General features: G+C 36.3%; 2 protein-coding genes across 2 annotated transcripts in view; one reads left to right on the top strand and one right to left on the bottom strand.

The window, feature by feature from the left end:
• The first annotated feature begins 782 nt into the window (after positions 1-782).
• On the top strand, positions 783-1,613 carry LOC104547061 (chromosome unknown open reading frame, human C6orf120). Its single transcript, XM_010192616.1, has one exon. It carries the CDS (start codon positions 821-823, stop codon positions 1,376-1,378), a length of 558 nt encoding a protein of 185 aa, XP_010190918.1. The 5' UTR covers positions 783-820; the 3' UTR covers positions 1,379-1,613.
• A 1,054-nt stretch (positions 1,614-2,667) lies between these two features.
• The window catches only part of PHF10 (PHD finger protein 10), a 15,630-nt gene continuing 578 nt past the window's right edge, over positions 2,668-17,719 (bottom strand). The window contains 10 exon segments of the mRNA XM_010192614.1: positions 2,668-2,753; positions 4,230-4,418; positions 4,699-4,807; positions 9,549-9,704; positions 12,167-12,320; positions 13,710-13,819; positions 14,990-15,139; positions 15,255-15,388; positions 16,716-16,799; positions 17,606-17,719. The exon segment at positions 17,606-17,719 is cut by the window's right edge and continues 28 nt beyond it. Of these exon segments, the coding sequence (XP_010190916.1) occupies positions 2,668-2,753; positions 4,230-4,418; positions 4,699-4,807; positions 9,549-9,704; positions 12,167-12,320; positions 13,710-13,819; positions 14,990-15,139; positions 15,255-15,388; positions 16,716-16,799; positions 17,606-17,719 (1,286 nt within the window).

Below are 17,719 nucleotides of genomic sequence, written 5' to 3'. Positions count from 1 at the left end.
TAAGTGGAACCTCCTGTGTTCCAGCTTGTGCCCATTACCTCTTGTCCTATCATTGTTTGTTCTGTAAGCAAGTGCTGTAAAAAGCTGAGTATTTTTATGGTAACAAAATCTTTGGGAAAGTAAATGCATTTTTTGTCAGGGAAAATATGCCAAGTTTAGTCCTAGAAACAATCCAGAGTAGAATCCTAAATGATTGTATTATCTTACTAGGTATTTTGTTGGTTTTTTTCTTACTCCATTCCCAGTACAAGTCAGAATGCACACTGCTTCATGCATGCATCTAGATTTGCACCTTTACTGCCTTTTGAAGTTAAGATGAGAGGATGGGAGAACAAGCAGGATGCCCTAATTACCTGATTCAAAGTTACGCTTCTTCAAGCATGCAAAAGCCTTCTTTTTTAACCCTGGTTTTTTTAAACTGAGCCTAAAATCATTATTTGGCTTCATCTCTTCTGGGTACCTGTCAGATTTGTCATGTATAGAGGGAGAATGAAACTGAAGTCTCTGTCAGTTCTGGATGAAAGAACATCAGCTTGATTAACTTCTGTTTAGCTTCTTTGAGAAATTTGAGATATTTTAATCCTACAGAGCTCTGAATCTCAGCAATGGGTTTTTGTTACTATTAAAAAAAGAAGAAAAGTTAATGAACATTAAGTTAATAGAAGTTGCTTAACTTTGTATGGACTAGAGAGGATTTCCAAAAAATATCAAATTAAAATAATTATTTCCTTGAAGGAATGGAATATGCTAAAATCTGTATGTTTTATATTCACAGGGTAGTGTGCAGGACACAGGAAGGGTCTGAACATAACTTAAGACCATGGCAGCACGCTGGAGAAGAATCCTGGTAATATTTGTGGCAGCTCAAGTACTATTTGTGGTAAAAGCCTTTGAGGAAGAGGATGTACCTGAAGAATGGATTCTTCTTCATGTTGTTCAAGGTCAGATTGGAGCAGGAAACTACAGCTATTTGAGACTAAATCATGAGGGAAAGATAGTACTTCAGATGCGGAGTTTAAAAGGGGATGCGGATTTGTACGTATCTGATCTGACACTTCACCCCAGCTTTGACGAATATGAGTTGCAGTCTGTAACTTGCGGCCAGGACGTTGTCCACGTCCCTGCGCACTTCCGCCGCCCCGTGGGAATCGGGATTTACGGGCACCCCTCTCACCTGGAGAGCGAGTTTGAAATGAAAGTGTACTATGATCGAACAGTGGTACAGTATCCGTTCGGTGAGGCTTCTTACAACCCTGAGGAGATGGAAGCAAGCCAGAAATACTCACAGTCTACAGAAGATGAATCTCAGGATGAGGAGTCTGTTTTCTGGACTATACTTATTGGAATCTTGAAATTAGTACTTGAAATTCTTTTCTAAATTGATACACACTGGACTAATCACACTTCAGCCTGTGAAATTATACATGAATGACTTGCTGTAATATTTAATACTCTTTGTTACGTTTCCTGAAGAGGTATTCAGGTTACTTTTCGTAAACTAGAAAGGAAGTGGGGGAAAAAGCCTTATTTAATTTTATATTGCAAATCCCACCTATATGTAAAATGAGCAGCAAGCACAGTATTTGCAGTGTTCTTCAGAGATCAGGGCTTAAAAATGAATGTACAGTTGGGATCTTGTTAAATTCACTTTAAACAGGTGCTTAGAAAAATCAATTCAGTATTTTCTACCTTTTTTAATAAAGTGAAATAAACTGCTGCACTTCAGTGCCCCCTCTCAATTTAAAGCATATTTTTTAAAAAAAGTTACTCCTTTTCTGAGCAAGTATCTCCAGTAAAACTAATCAGCAATGGCTTTTGACCATATTGAAGTTGAGGAGCCTAGGGTGAAGAAAGGAAAAAACCAATCAATCACCTAAGGGGATAGATGATCTGTGTTTTGACTGCTTGTGCTCTACATCACATCAGCCATCTGAGGTCTGTCCAGTCACTCATCACCTCTGCAAACCCCTGACCTGAACTGAGTGCGCATTCCTTCGCTGCTACTGCAGAGTAAGCCTTCAGCTGTTGTTACTTGTCAGTATGTCATTTGCATTCCTCGTTAAAAGCAACGCAGCATTTACTATCTTGAACTTGAGAGGTGTTTTTTTACACCTCTCTTTATAGCTTTTTGTGATTGATTTTTTTACATCTTTATGATTAAGTCATTAGCTTCCCAAGAAACTTTCTGCTGAAAGGAATTTGCAGTACACTGTGAGAAGGTCAGGTCGTGCCCACTCTTCCTTGAAAGTTAGTTTTTCCAGGAGTGCTTTTTGCTTTGGTTGAATTTTTCAAAATATCCAGTAGCTATGCAAATAGTGTATATTTAAATTGCTCTGTAATTTTCTTTTCACAGAGCTAACTGATGAGTGCACTAAAATAAGTACATTACTATAATTTTATACAAACAGTGCATGTACAATTTAAATTACATTACTGAAAGCCTTCTCTTTTTGAGTGGCAACGTGGCTTGTCAATCTCTATCTAGACATCTGACAGGACATAGTGATGTGTATCACAAAAAATCATTATATAGCCAAAATTAAAAGTTTATTTGATAAAAAGAAAAAAAAGTGGTATTGTTCCTCTTAAGAGTGGTTGGTTAAACAGCACCAAAGTATCAATTTAATTTGTGCAGTTAAGTTTTGGACAACAATTTTTGGGGGGGTTTTAGCCCTCCTTGCTGTTTTTCCCCCTTCTTCCTCCTCTTCTGGGTACGGGAGAGTCTTTCTGACAACACTCACAAATCCAGCGACCTAAGAAAAGAAAGTTATCAATTATTGGGAAACTACCTTTGTTACTCACTCATCTAGTGAGTTATGTATCGCTCATGGTTCTAATAGGTGCTCATCTCTTTGCAGTACTTCCTTTAATGTAAACAACCAGTGGTTTTTTTTCTTTTCTTTTTAAAATGTAAGCGTCTTTTCTAAAAGGTATAGAAAGCAGCATATAAAATTCACCCTCCCTTGCAGACTCATGATGTGTAACAGCTGGCCTCACTAATCCTTATGGACCTCAAAAAGTGCCAGCATTGCTAAGGAGGTGGTTATTAGGAAAGAAATTGACAAATTATGTGAGTTTGCGAGTTGTATTTTCACCTGAATTATGGCAGTTTGAGACTATGGGCAGTTACTGAGAGCAGAAATGAACAGCAGTTGGGGAATGCGGCTCTTCTGCCACAGATGCAGGGTCCCATTCCCCAAACCAGTGTCGGTTATTTCGGTGCCATCAGGCAGCACAGATTAAACTGCTGGCAGGGGTTCATCACCAGACCTTGCACTAATACTCATTTACTGAGGGGACAATAAAGGGTTGAGCAAAGAGCAAAAGCATTTAACTGTTTGCATTACCACAGCTGGAATCATCAAGGCTGCTTTGGTAATTTTACAGTTTTGTAGGCATCTAATCTATTTTATTTAGATTCTGTCTGTGGGTCAAAGTGGAAATTAAATCAGCCACAGAACCTGTGCTAAAGTGACAGCGAGCTCCAGTGCTTCCTAAGATGGAAATATACAGCATATGTGAAACACTGTAGTTACAGAGAATACTGTAACTTCATTAACTTGCTGTGGATTTAGTATTACACAAAAAGCAACAGTACTAGCAGTTATGTCTGAAGCTTGCTTTATACTGCCATGAGCTGGCCAGGTGATACGAGTGACCACGTGATTTAAAGGTACAGGATGCCTGACATCTAGGTACTCTACTTTCAGCTTTGATGTTTAAGAAAAAATGGGAAGGAAGGGGTTTAAGAAGGTGTTTGAAAATATTAAATTTCAGCATACTTTTTACTTTAGAAACAGAAATAATAGCACAAATACTTCATTAATGTGAAAGCTGTACTCCAGCAATATGCAGCAATACAGCTTCTTTGCAGGTCTCTTTTATGAAAATAGGTAATTATTCTCAGTATTCAGTGGATATGGGAAAAGAAAAAAAAAAACAACAAAGCAAACCTAGTTCTGAGTGAGTCTCTTCGGATTCTGTTGTAAAAGCCAGTTGTATTTCCTATACAGGAATTGCCAGGTTAAACTGTGCACAATCAAATATACAGAAATAAAGCTTATTAAAAAAATTCGGTCCTACAGTGTGAATGCTTTCCTAAACTGTAGCTTACTCCTACCCTTCACACTTCCCTTAAACTATTCTTTCAAAAGCAATGCATGTATTAATTCTGACAAAGCAAGCCCAGGACTCAGTGGGAAGGGAAGAATTAACTCTTACTTCATTACCTGAAGGGATAGCGTCAAGCCCCACACAAAAAGTGTGATAACCACGGTCACATACATCACAGAACATCATTTCTTCTTCATGGTGAGGCTGCCCGCATATAATGCACGTTTTACACTCCATACACTGCCAAGGGTAAGTCTTAATCATAGCAACAAGCTCCGGAGTCATATCAAGGCAAGAAGGGTGGCCTAGATTAAAACCAATATTATTATTTTTATGTCTGAAACGAAATGTGGAATTAGACTGCTTGCTTTTACAGACGCTGAAGCTTAGCTCACCTCCTGGTGAGATCCCTCAGTGCACTGACTGTGCTAGTACAGGTAACGTTACACAGAGGTAGAACCTTCATGAAGGACAGAGAAGGCAACTGAATGGCTGGTACACAGGTGTAGTACACCAGCTATTTCCAAGAAAGATCTGTCAGGCAAACCCTTAGGTTTAATCCAGTTAGTGTACGCAGATACTTACCACTGTTGTCACACTGGGAGCAATGTATAAGAGCTTCAGCTTTTCCTTTCTTGTTGGACTCCTTACCCTTCAGACAAATCCCACATATAGCATTTGGAATGACCTTTGGCTGGAAGGGTAGAAGAGGGCTATAAATTCATTTCAGAAGAAGTTACAGGTTTAAAAGGAAATGTCATGTATCTCCTTAACTCTTAATGAATAATGTTATGATGAGTGAACCATAAAATGTATGACAATAACTGACAAGCAGCGGCGTTGAAAAAAATCGTAGATTAACCACATAAAAATTTGCATTTGGCACACATAGTGAGTTATCTGTGAACCAAATTGGAGCAAAAGCATGTACTAGCTTCTTCCTGTCAATCCACCAGCTAACACTCCCTTCAATGTAAGTTAAATGTGACCTAGCATTCAAAATTTCAGTACTTTTTTTTTTTCCAGCAGAGAATACTTCTTCATGAATCAGCATGCAGATTTCTGTTTTATGGAAGAAATGAAATGCAATTTTCCATTTGCATTACACTTGTCCCTAAATATAGAAAATCAATTACAAAAGCAATAAACTTGATTTTGGTACCTTCTGTTTAAAAACATCTGGTTAGATATGCTGTACATGGCTATCTGCTTTACCATTCTTTCTTGTATCCAGTCATAATAGCGGTAATAAATATAAACCCTTGCATTTAACTGGTTTTACATTCGTAATCTCTCCAGGTGATCATCTGGAGCATGTTTGGGCCCATGAGAGCCATTTAAAGGGCAGAGAGAAACAGCAGGCTGTTACCATGAGTAACAGTTGTGTATGCTTCTGTGTCCCAACCCAAGAGGCAGATGAATGGAATTTTATCCTGATGAGGACCAAGGAAGAAGGCATTATTACAAATTTCAGAAACATTTCAGTAGTTATATTGTTGAGCTTTGACCTCTGCATAATGAAATCAGTGAGAAATGCAGTTTAAAATTAATAAATTACTTACTGATGTTAAATTGACTAGAGCCAGGGTTTTTAAAAAATGTTGCTGCAAAGACACAGCTAGTAGAGGGGGTTCAAGGCACATCCTGTTTTCTTAGGAACTGAATGGTTTGCCAGTAAGCAAGAAAAGTCCCAGTCAACCACTAGCCACATGTGGGGAGAATAATGAAGTTTAATTTTTAAAATAAAATTTTTAAAAGTGAAATTATATATGTGTGTGTGTGTGTGTATATAAATATATATAATACAAAATAGATATATATGAAAAACTTAGCATGATATTTTGCAATACTACTTTTCTTTATGTGTGTCTATTCCCTCAGCCAGCTTTTAGCAGCACCTAGCAAGACACTCATTATCTTGTTATTTTTAAGTACTAAGGATGCCTTGCTTTAAGTTTTCTGAAGTTGTCCATTTGTTTCAGTTACAACATGGCTACAGTCTGCTTGAAATTGTCTGGTCTAAAGAGGTTTATTTAAGAAAACCAAAGACCATACCAGATGTTTATAGGCAACTTCCTTCAAAAGATGACAGAGGCAATCATACAGACTTTTTTTTTTCTTATTTATTTTAAAAAAGCAGAGTCAACCTGTTTTATACATAAATATAATAAAACAATAAAAGAAGTCTAACATTCAAAGACATCTCTACAAAATAATAAATATAATGGAAGCAAAACCACACAAACTCTTTTACTGTTAACTATTCTGTGTCCTACATGTATACCTTTATATCCTGCTCCTCCCAACAACAGTGGCACATGCTTAAACCTTGTCAGTGTTGCAGCATTTACCCTTTCATTGTTTAGGCTACATTCTACTTTTTTATTGTGTTTTTATCTAAATAAACCAAGCCTTTCTAGAATAGCAAGTGCACTTTTCTAACCAGACTTCTAGTTTGTTATGGGTTTGTATTGTACTGCCTTTAAGGTACAGCACCATACTCCCTTGTACTCCAGCAAAACTGAAGTGAGCCACTTTTTGGTCACTGTGCCTGCATGAGGGTATGTGCAGTGAACACTCTGATACACATAATTCTAAAGTTAGACACTGATATAGATGCATTTACTAACAATGCTTCCATCTGTTCTTCACTAAATTGTGTTCATTAGAAATCGAGCATGTTGGGGGGGGTGAGAATCACAGCCGATTAAGTTTCAACAGTATGGAAGTATTTTTACAAAAAGGAAAAAAAACCCAGAAACCTAAATGCAAGACTATTCACATTTCAAATCAGCTCAAGTTCTACCACCATAATTGGCTTTTAGAAATGTTATAAAAAAAAAGTCTATCAAATCCAAATGGGAAGTGTCACAATATCCCATCTGATCAGAGTAAATTTTGCTTTCTATGTCCTCATTTTATTGGGATGAGGGAGAGAGAGAAAATGAATGCAGGGCCAAAACGATTGCCTGCTCTGTAAGTTTTCACTTCCATGCTGCTGTGCTGCAGCTCTCAAAGCAAGCATTCTCCAACTACATTTTTATAAGGTCCTATTCTGAATGTAAAGCGTTCCATTTTCATATACGACTGAAACAGAAGTATTGCAAAGTATAGTTTCTCAATACATTTAAGTTTTATGTGCAAAAAATCTCCTGTACTTTTAACAGTACCCTGTGTGTGCAATTGCAGTAGCCAGTCCTGCAGCGACTAAGACTCGCTACTTGTGACATGACAAAATGTAAAACACATGTTCTTTGTTAAAGAACTGACAATAAAAATGGCTCCATATAAAATACATTATTTCTTTTACTCAAAAATAATTCAGTGGAAATGTGTGAATCCTCATAATAATAATCATAATGTGGCTATAACTATACATTTGCATGTTGATGCCATAGCAATTATCCTTCAGTTTTAACTACATGTAACCAAAAGACTACTGTCCTACAAAAATAGTCAAATAGTAGAGAACAATACAGAACAAAAGTATTACAAAGATTCAGAATTCACAGGGACAACGTTTTAAATCAGTTAAGCCTTCAGCTCAAAGTGCCTAAACATTCAGGCACGTACGGTATATCAGCATCTGGTGTTTTTATGGACTAACAAACAGGAATCTTTCCATCTTACCAGTTAAAGCAGCTCACGTAATTGGGTTTACTGAACGCGTTTAAACATTCCCACAAACAAGAAAGCCAATCCTCTCACCCTCCCAACACAACTTCACCATCTTTGACTTGGCAACAGCCTGAAGGCTGATGCAGGCAGCGTACACTGACACTGCAAAGATGTGGCACTGTAAATTTACATCATCAGTGATTTTGAACCAGTAAGTAATTGCTACAGGAATCCGTTTTTGAAATGCAATGCTGCAGATTACCCTTATTCTTCTACAGTCAGAAGTTCAGAACTTTGCTAAAAGTTCTGCTCCATCATAATGCCATGAAATAGACTGGACTAATCAAACACTAGGGCACTTCACAGCTAAGTGAAACTTCGGTAAACCAGTGGCACTCAATCGGTAATGTCAAGTTAAACAAAGCTAAAAAAGGATTTCAAGCTCCATCTTCAGATTTCATGTTCATAGGAATACTGGCTTTCATTCTCTATAATAATTCGCAAAGTTACATATAAAAAAAATATATGTATGGTACCATAGTCTAAATCTCCATAGATTGCATATTTTTTAGTAAGTTCCTGAAAAGAGAAAACACAACTGGGGCTTGCAATCTGATATAAACTTGTACAGATACCGTATGCAGAGAAAATTTATCAAAGCTGTCCAATTCTTGCTGGAAATTAGCTTCTTAATGTAAGTTATAGTTTATTTAGTATAAATATAGATAGTAAATATTTATAAAAATAAAATGTAAGCCATCAACAGCTCACTTTTGCCAAGTTTCTCAACATGTATGATCTTGTTCCTGACAAAAATTTTCCTTTCTCCATAACCTCTCTTAACAAACATTCCTAATTGCTAAATACCAAACCACATGTTAATGTAGTGTTTTCCCTCCTTACTGGTTTTTTTTTCCTGCTGCCACGTAAGTCAATGGAGAATCCTCATTCTTTTCAGTGGAACAGGGCTAGGCAATAATATGCTTTAACAGTGTTACATTATATTCAGATGCTCTCTTAGTATGCAGAATAGTAACAAATAGGGCATGTCAATTCCCATTTCTTCTGAAAAGTATTTTTATCGTAACCTTATTTTTGTCATAATTTTTGAAATTATTACACAGTAATACTGATGATATGGATCTTAGTTTCAACAATCACTGCTTGACAGCTGAAATGTCTTAACACCTTCACCAAGTTTTTAGCTTGGATAAAAGCATATTGCCCACAAACATTGCTATATAGCATGAACTACGTAAAAAGCTATTTTCCATATACCGTTAAAGTGGTTATGTAGTGTTGCCTGTACAACTGTAGTAAGCTTCTTGCCTTCCATCCTATACATCATAACAACTCAGGATGACAGGCTGTATTTAAAATGAACGTCATAACAGTATGTTCAGCCACATAGCTGCACTTTACAGCACTGATCTCTTGGTATGCTGCCATACTAAACAGTAGGAAAAAAAAAGAATACTGAATGCTAGTTTTGAACTGGCAAGTAATTCTGACTGCCACGTTAAGGCAGATAGAAAAATGTAGCGTTCCGGTGACAAATCCACAATGGATTTTCCCAGTGTTACTGCCTGGGAATCTGAGAAGTTAACAGAAACAGAGGGCACTGTACAGCTAGGATAAAGGAAAGTCCCACATGAAATAAAAGCAAAAACAAAGTAAGGAAGCAAACAGATGGAGCACACAACAGGAGAGCAGCTAGTGAAGTACAGCAAGCAGAAGTTCCGTATTATTGAAAAAACAAGTATTTCAGGGAGAGGCTGGTCAGGAAAGAAGTTCAGTCAGGGGCTTTTTTCTTCTACCTTGTACCCAGGAACTGATTTGGATAATACAGAACGTTTGGAACCATCTTTTCTTGGAGTAGCACTTTTGTCTCTTGTTTTTTGTCTTCCCTGAAAAGAATCCTCCTGGTTGTCTGTGGCGCAATCACCTTCAGAGACATTGCCAGACGAATTGTCCTATAATAAAAATACCATAGCTATATTTTTTATTTTTTGGATAGACAGACAAGTCTTTCCTATGCCTTAGAGCCAACTAAGGTAAAAGAAGGATACATTTTTCCTTCTGCAAATGCATGGGGTACACCACAATCTAGAACACTTTTGCTCATAACCTCCATCATCTATTTTTTCTTGTGCTAGGAAACTGGCATCAGCAATAGTATTCATGTTTTCCAGCTGGCTTTGATACCAGAGTGGGGAGCACAACAATGCCATTCTTCAAATCATTTGCCTTTAAAAGTCAGCCAGAAATCCACTATATGCAAGACACTGTTTATTAAGGGCCAGCAAAAAGTGAAAATTGCCCTTGTCATGCATTTAAGTGTTTTACCAAATAGCACTGCCTTGAATTACACATGTGAAGGCTTTTTCTGCCACCCCTATTATTTGCACCAGGAACAATTTAAATGTTTCATTTGGACTGCAGCAGAAGAATGCCATCAAAGGCAAAACACACTTCAATATTTAATACAGAACCAAACAACAGAATTTATGCTGCAGTTAAAGCTTTTTTGTTGTTTTTCTTTGAGGAATGGAGAGGCAAGAAAGAGGAGAAGAGGTTCAAAGATGGTGAGAGATCAATGTAAGCATAATTAAGAGCAGCAGCACAAGAGTTCTCAGAAAAGTGTTAATTAAGGTCTCCAAAAAGCTCCAGAAGAAAGCAATATGATTAATCATATTTATTACAATAAAAACCAAAAGGTCAAGTAACAATGGTGCCCTACAGTAAAAGGTACTCTGCACAAACACAACAGTAATCAGTCTATGCCCTAGAGCCTAAAATCAAAACAGACAAAACAGACACTGGGCAAAGGGAGGAGTATAACACAACAGCAAAGCAAACTGCATCAACAAGAAATGGTATGTTTCACCATTATTTTAGGGGAAGGGTTATTTAGGACAAGTCTATTAAAACAAAAGAAATGGTATGTTTCACCATTATTTTAGGGAAGGGTTATTTAGGACAGGTCTATTAAAACACTACAGAACAGGAAATTTGCTACCCGACTCCAGCAATAGGGAGAGTGAAAATGGAAAAAGCATAAAGCATATTGTAGGACTCACCAGGGACATATGATGAATGGTAGGTAGCCCAAAGCTCAGGAAAAAGAGGCCTGGCAACTGCCCACTTTTGTGTTCCACAGATATTTTTCCCAAACAATACGCCCCAATGACTGGCAAAGAACCCCTGCTCTATAGCCAAATCCACTTCACAGAAATCTCAGTTTTATTTTTCCCTATTTTTCCAACACAAGGCAGCATTTTCCCTTCTGCGTTTTGTCACCAAAAAGGCTTCTGAACTTCTATGGATAATGAAAGGATAGTCTGCTTGGTCCAGTTACTTCTCTTTACCATTAAGGGGAATGGAAGTCAGTGAAAAAGTGAACTGGGAAGAAATTGTTAAAGACCAAGTCTAAAAAAATGGAGTATGATTACGCCAAAGCTTTCAGTTGACATTTACCATGCTAAGTTCATATTACTTTTTTCCTCAAAAAATGCAAGCAGAAAGGGTGTATTAACAGCTGTCTCTCCCCTGTTAGCCTACAAGCTGACTCCTTCCTTTCTTCTTCATGAGTATCTTATGAATATTCAACAAAATAAATGTTTACTTGGCAAGATTTAGCATTACATATGACCACCATCTAACATGTTTGCCAACTGAACAAGAAACTGTTAAATGCACCTGTGATTTTATATTCCACTTCTCTTGAAATTAGGGTTAAACTTCTTGAAAGTGGTTGTCATCGACATACTAACTACCAATGGTTCACTCGTACTTGGACAGCTCATCTGAAGCTCAGCTACTCTTGAGCACTTAAAACACTATCAAGGGAGGCATGTGAAAAGTTTCCCTTAACTTCCAATAACAGATAATTCTGCATCAGAGAGAACATAAACATCTTTTTAAAGATGTATTGTGAAGAAAAAACACTGTTTTTCACTTTTTCTTTAAATTGTAATAAACTGTTTCTGTATTGCATACTTCCTGCTTCTACTTCACAAGAAGTGAATAGTTATCAGGCTATCAACATCTTTGCTTTAGTAAAAAGATTCTGTGGGACTCAAATAGCAAAATATGCTGTGACCTGAACCAGCATTCATTCCCCTCAGAAATGCCAGCAACTTCCTCCTGGGGAGAAGGGCATAACAAAGAGCTGCAGTTTGGAAGATTGTTCAAGATTTCTTTAAAAAGAAGGAAGAAAGGGCCTGAAATTTCAAATATTGGTTTGATTTACTTTAAAAATGGAGCAAAACGGAAAGCTGGAGAGCAATGTTATAAAAGAGAAGGACTAAAAAAAGGGGGTTGATGATTTTCCTTCATTTTGCAAATGTTAAAGATTCTACTAAGAAATTACTGAAACTAAAAAATGTGAGGGGAAAGGATTTTTTGGTTGAAGAATACTTTCAATTTGTCTCACCGAATTGCCTTTGGTTTTCCGTTTTTCATCACCTCGCCCTTCCTCTGCATCATCTGAATCTCCATCACTGTCTAACGCAGGCAGCTCTGGATCCAAAGGAGGCTCGTAAAGAGCTGTGTTTAATGGCAAGTAACGAAGTTCATCTGGAGAGTATCTAAAGTAAAAAAAAAAAAAAGTACTTTATGCACAAATATTAAGTCACACAGCATATAAGGACTTCAATGAGAAAGAGTAAGAAAAGCTCTTTTTTTTCAGGAAGGCACATTAAAACATGCAGTTTTGAATATAGGGGAAACATCCGAACTTCTCACAAATGACATCATCTAGTACTTGCCTTCTATGTATTTGTGGAACACAGAAAAAGTGTATTTGCAATGTTCCAAACCTATTCAATCATGTAAGGCTACTGAGCCCCTAGAAATTTTTAATCCATCCACATTACCATGCCCAACAGACTATACACTTCGTTTATAAATGTACAGTACCCACGCAGCCTGTGCACAACTCTAACCCAAGGCACACAAACAGCTGGGGTCCAAAGCAAAGCAAGAAAAGAATACAGCTCTATGTCTGAGCTACTTGATTACTGAAGAACAAAAAATGCAAATAAAATTAATTTCAGAAGAATGTGAAGATCTAATCACATTGCTTATAGCCAGATACGGCTTAACATGTTAATCCACCCCATTTTTTTAACTTCCACCTCCATTAAGAAGGATAAGCAGTTTCACTTGCAGCTTATAACTGCAAAATAAAGAAGATATCTAGTATTTTTAATTAAATTAAATTAATAAAACTGAAGTCCTTCAAGAATGCCCTATAATGTACAAATATGGGGTGTGCCATATGCACACATACTGGAATGAGCAAGGCATATGCAGGTAGAGCTTCTCTAAAGAAAACAACGCATGTATAGGATGAGTGCGTCTCTGTTTTACAGATGGTAAGACTTAGGCAACAATTTTCAAATCAATATGTATTTGTCAAAGGGGAGCATGCCACTGGTAATGTCCTAAATTTGTACAGACATTCAAGTACACATTTTTCATGAAATATAAAGATCTCACTAGCAATACATTTCTTTCTCACAAATCTAACATTAAACTTAGATCAAGACCAATTATTTTTTTTAAATTAAAAACTTTCTAAAAATTTAAAAAAAGACAGTAACATTGTCACATGGAAAACATTTGATCACAAGCCGGCATGACAACATTTTGATACAGCAACATTAATCTCAGAACACACGCAGAGGCAGATAACAGTAAACACACAAGGGTGGCAGGAGTGAAATCAATGTCTCCTTTTACCACAGTAAATACCTGAGCAGGCCAAATCTCAGGCACTGCAATTACATGAGCAGGGCCAGTAACATTTAGTTGAAAAAGCTGTCACACTATGCATCTATTAGGCTAGCAAGTGTCTCTAGCACAAAATTAATTCAAAGAATTACAGTAAATAAACTGAAATGTTTTCCATCTGCTAGATGTAGAGAAAATGGATCAGTGCAACAGAACTGGTAGTTAGGATGCTTTTAAAATACCTTTTGTAGTACTCCTGGAACTGGCCGGGTATGAGAGCCACTGGATAAGGACTAACCTTTGTTCTCTCTGTGGGTAAGATTTTGTATTTTCCTTGAGGCACCTGGATAATCTGTATCATTTAATACAAAACAATGAAGTTTTTGTTTTGCATACAAATTTTTGAGCCTTCCTCACCCTCTACCCCCCTAAATATATTTTAACTAACCAGACTCTCCCTTTTATAGGGTTGGAATAGCTCCCACGGGGAATACAACTCATTAAAATGGTAACAGATCTCACTCACAAAATAGTAGTATGGATTAAGTCTGATCAAAATGTTTCTACAGAACTGAATGAATATTAGGTAAGTCTACTTCTAACAGCGTATTATGCAAAAATAATTTAAAAATTGACATGTAACAATTGAAACAGTAAGCACTGGCTTTTGTGACTGGCACCTTTAGCACGAATTACCATTGTTGGTTCATATTGGTAGATAATAGCAACAGCATGTTCATTTAATTCTGAAACTAGGCTGTACTATAAAAAAATGCCATTAATAATACATATATATGGAAAGGAGCTTACACAGAAAACTTTTTTTCTTAGAAAGAAATAAAGCTAATTATCCACTATCTTGTCTCTAACATGGATCAATATCAGAAAAATGTAAACTTTCCATAATGCTGCCATGTAGTAATTCGAATAAATTTTTGCTTTCCTGTCTTTACAGAAGCAGAACAGACCTGCTTCAAAATGCCACCTAATTTTTAATTATTTTTTTTTAAATCAGGCACAGAAAAATGAAATCTCTCCAATAGAGAAATGATGTTATACCTAACAAAAACAAGAGTTTAAAACTTGACAGGCAGCACTCTTTTAGAGGATAAATAATTTACTTTTTCACTCTAGGTATTGTTCAGCCAAAATTTTGGAAGTGTTAAAAAAAATTAGCCATTTATACGAATAGATACAGTAGCAACAGAAGTTTCTTAGTAACATAAACGTCTCTTTTAGTTTTATGCTACTACCACGAGATTAGTGACATGACATCAAAGTAACGCTGAAATTCTTAAAGCTTCATGGGACAAGTAATTTCAAGTTAAAAGTTTTGACATTAAATAGATTTGAGATTATTATTTTTAGCAGTATTACTCATTTAACAAAATCGTTTAAGTCCCTGCATGACCGAAATCAAAACCCTTGATAATAAGATAGTTAAAATGGTACCAAACCCAACCTTACTAAAACAAGCAAAGAACTACCTATTGACATTAATAAGAAATTTAAATCTGCCTACATGCGTCTGTAAATCAAAATAGGCTCTTCTTTCTTCCATCCGCTCTCGGTTTAAATTACTGTTGAATTCTGCAGCTTTCTTGGCAGCTTTTTTAATGTATTCTGGAACTTTACTGGCTTCTACTTTCTGTGTGTTCTGTTGCTGCATTTGCTGGAATAAAAACAATGTCATTAATTCACATACATTTCACCAAGAGTTTGAGAACAGCCTTTTCTTATACTCCACGTTACAGATCTGGTTCACGTAACATATGTTAGTTACTTACAGAGTACTCTTTATAATGATCTGTTATTCGCTGACGTTCTTTCTCTTGCAGTATAACAGAATACTCGGCATGTTTGGCAGGATATTCTTTAATCATAAGATCAATTACTTCGTCACTACGCAAAGCTGTTAGACCTAAAATAGATAAAAGCAATAATGATGCAATCTGGCTAAACTAACTGTAGGGTATTTATATCCCACAATGATCAACTCAAGGTTTTGGGAAGCTAAAGATAACAACCTCCTGTGTTCAATGCTGCTGTCTCCCTCAAGTAGGAGTTAGCTTGTGCTGTTCAGGAGTTTGCTTCTACCCAAGGAGGAAAGGCTCATTTTTTTCTTGCTTACAGTTGCAGACATCTTCACATTGACTCAGCCACCCACTAAACTCTTCTGTGAGGCAGAACCTTTGTTCTGAGCAGGACCTGGTGAACTGTAGTTTCAGGTTCCAATATGGGTGAAGTGTTAGCTTCATTAACTTGCAGAACCTTAGCTGAAATTATAAGGTTATATAAACTGTCTATATAAATCAAGGAAGAATGACTGTGAGGGCAATTCAGAGCAGCAAACTGCAGACACCTGACTCAAGCATCTGAAGTTCAGAAGTCAAAATGTCTCAGTTTGCAGCTACAACGCAAAACTCCTCTTTTAAAAGTTCCAACACAACTAATCTCCAAACATTGACAATAGAATGGGAGTTGATCAATGTTACTACCACTAATTATAAATATAACCTTAAAAATAGGGACAGTTAACTTAGCGTACATCTCTACTGGATAACAAGGCAGAATATAGCACTTTGCTTCCAGTCACAAAAATGAGATACTGTTCTCTCCTGCATATTTAAATTATTAAAAAAAAAAAATCAACAGCGTTGACAGATGAGGAAAAAAGGTGGTATATCAAAGACTGTTTGTATATAAAATGACATTACATTTGCATAGTACCATAATATGCAGAAAAAAAATGCGACAGGCATCATTTAATCTCTAATATGCTTCAAGTCACATGTATAAGCAAAGGAAGAAAAAAAATATTCAAGCGCTTTAAATATAAACTGCATCAATGACATCATTCCATTTCAAGTATATTTAAGTGTTTTAATACACACCCTTCTAACATATAAGCTGAACCATGTAAGAAACATTAAAGATTGCTGAATTCCAACTATGTCAGCAAAACAAAACTGATGTACTTTTAGTTGAAAAATCAGCACTCTCTTTTCTAGGAGAAAAAGGTTCTAAAAGTTAATTTACAACATGGAAGGGATTTTTGCTAAATAATTAGAATAGAGCAGAATTTTTTTTCTTTGCAATACATTTGGGATACTGACATCTCATAGCAGATTTACACAAATTAGTAATAAACCAGTTTTCATTTCAGAATTTACTTTTTCAGTTGAATCTCATTTTCAGTATGTCATGTTTTCAATACTGTAACAGGAATCTAACAATTCTTTTCTTACCTAGTGTGCACTGAGTCTCGGTGATAACATTGAGTTCTCTGAGGTAGAGTTTCTCCTTGTGAGATAGATCTCGTCTTTCTAAATCTCCAAAGAAAACAAAAAACAGCAATAAAAATGTGCACAGTTACTTGATTCCCCACACTAAACAGTGTCAAAGTATTTTGAAAGTTTTATTTCCAGGCAGTGAGTCTGTACTATGCTACTATTTCTACACATATTATAATTTTATAATTTTAAATTGAATATACACTGAAGAGACATGGTCAATTTTTCTGAGTACCCTGCCTGTAGTTATGATTTACAGAAATACTGAACAAACGTGACGTATGAGCTCGGATGCAGAAAACACCACCAAGCAGTACATTGTTTTTTTCTTTTACTATACCTTTCAAAAATAAATTCCATGACAGAAGAACCAGACTTGACAATTCTGAATAATGAAGGCTCAAGTCCTAGAACCTCCCCAGTTATTTTTTTTTTAATGCTTCTACAGTGTAGAAATGTTGCCACAACTTCGGAAGCAGGATACAGAGATACAGCTATATAGTAAGGAATTACCAACAAAAGACTTAAAAATAAAATTGAAATCAGGCCTTTTTTTTTTTTGAGGTACTTTCTGATCTAACCCCCAAAGCAAACTTGTTTACAGATACTCAGTGGCAATACCAAAGTCTTAAATTACTTCAAAAAACAAAGGATACCTTCTCAGTGTGCCAATAACAAAAATTAAAAGTACAACACACATAATTCAGTTCTCCTTTTGCCAGGGTCTTTTTTAAATCAGTTGGCTCATGCCACAGTCAAAGAGACAGAGATTAAATCCAAACTGTATGAAGACCAAGATTTTTAAAAGAAGAACTTTAAAATACGAAAAATTTAAAAATAAATACCTGGATACTTTCTTTTAAAGGAAGTCACACCCAAATATTCACTGACTTGCTCCTGAAGCATATAGTATTCTCCTGTTTCATCTGGTGGCCATTTGTATTCTATCAAGTTTTCAG

The sequence above is a fragment of the Mesitornis unicolor genome, unplaced genomic scaffold (genome assembly GCF_000695765.1).
Source record: "Mesitornis unicolor isolate BGI_N332 unplaced genomic scaffold, ASM69576v1 scaffold41239, whole genome shotgun sequence".
In the NCBI taxonomy this organism is placed as follows: Eukaryota; Metazoa; Chordata; class Aves; order Mesitornithiformes; family Mesitornithidae; genus Mesitornis; species Mesitornis unicolor.
Note: the sequence above shows the minus strand (reverse complement) of the source record. Positions and strands in the feature narration are given on the sequence as shown.

Bases quoted from the DNA above. Each gene is read 5' to 3' on its own strand.
- LOC104547061 (XM_010192616.1), top strand. From the start codon at position 821: ATGGCAGCACGCTGGAGAAGAATCCTGGTAATATTTGTGGCAGCTCAA.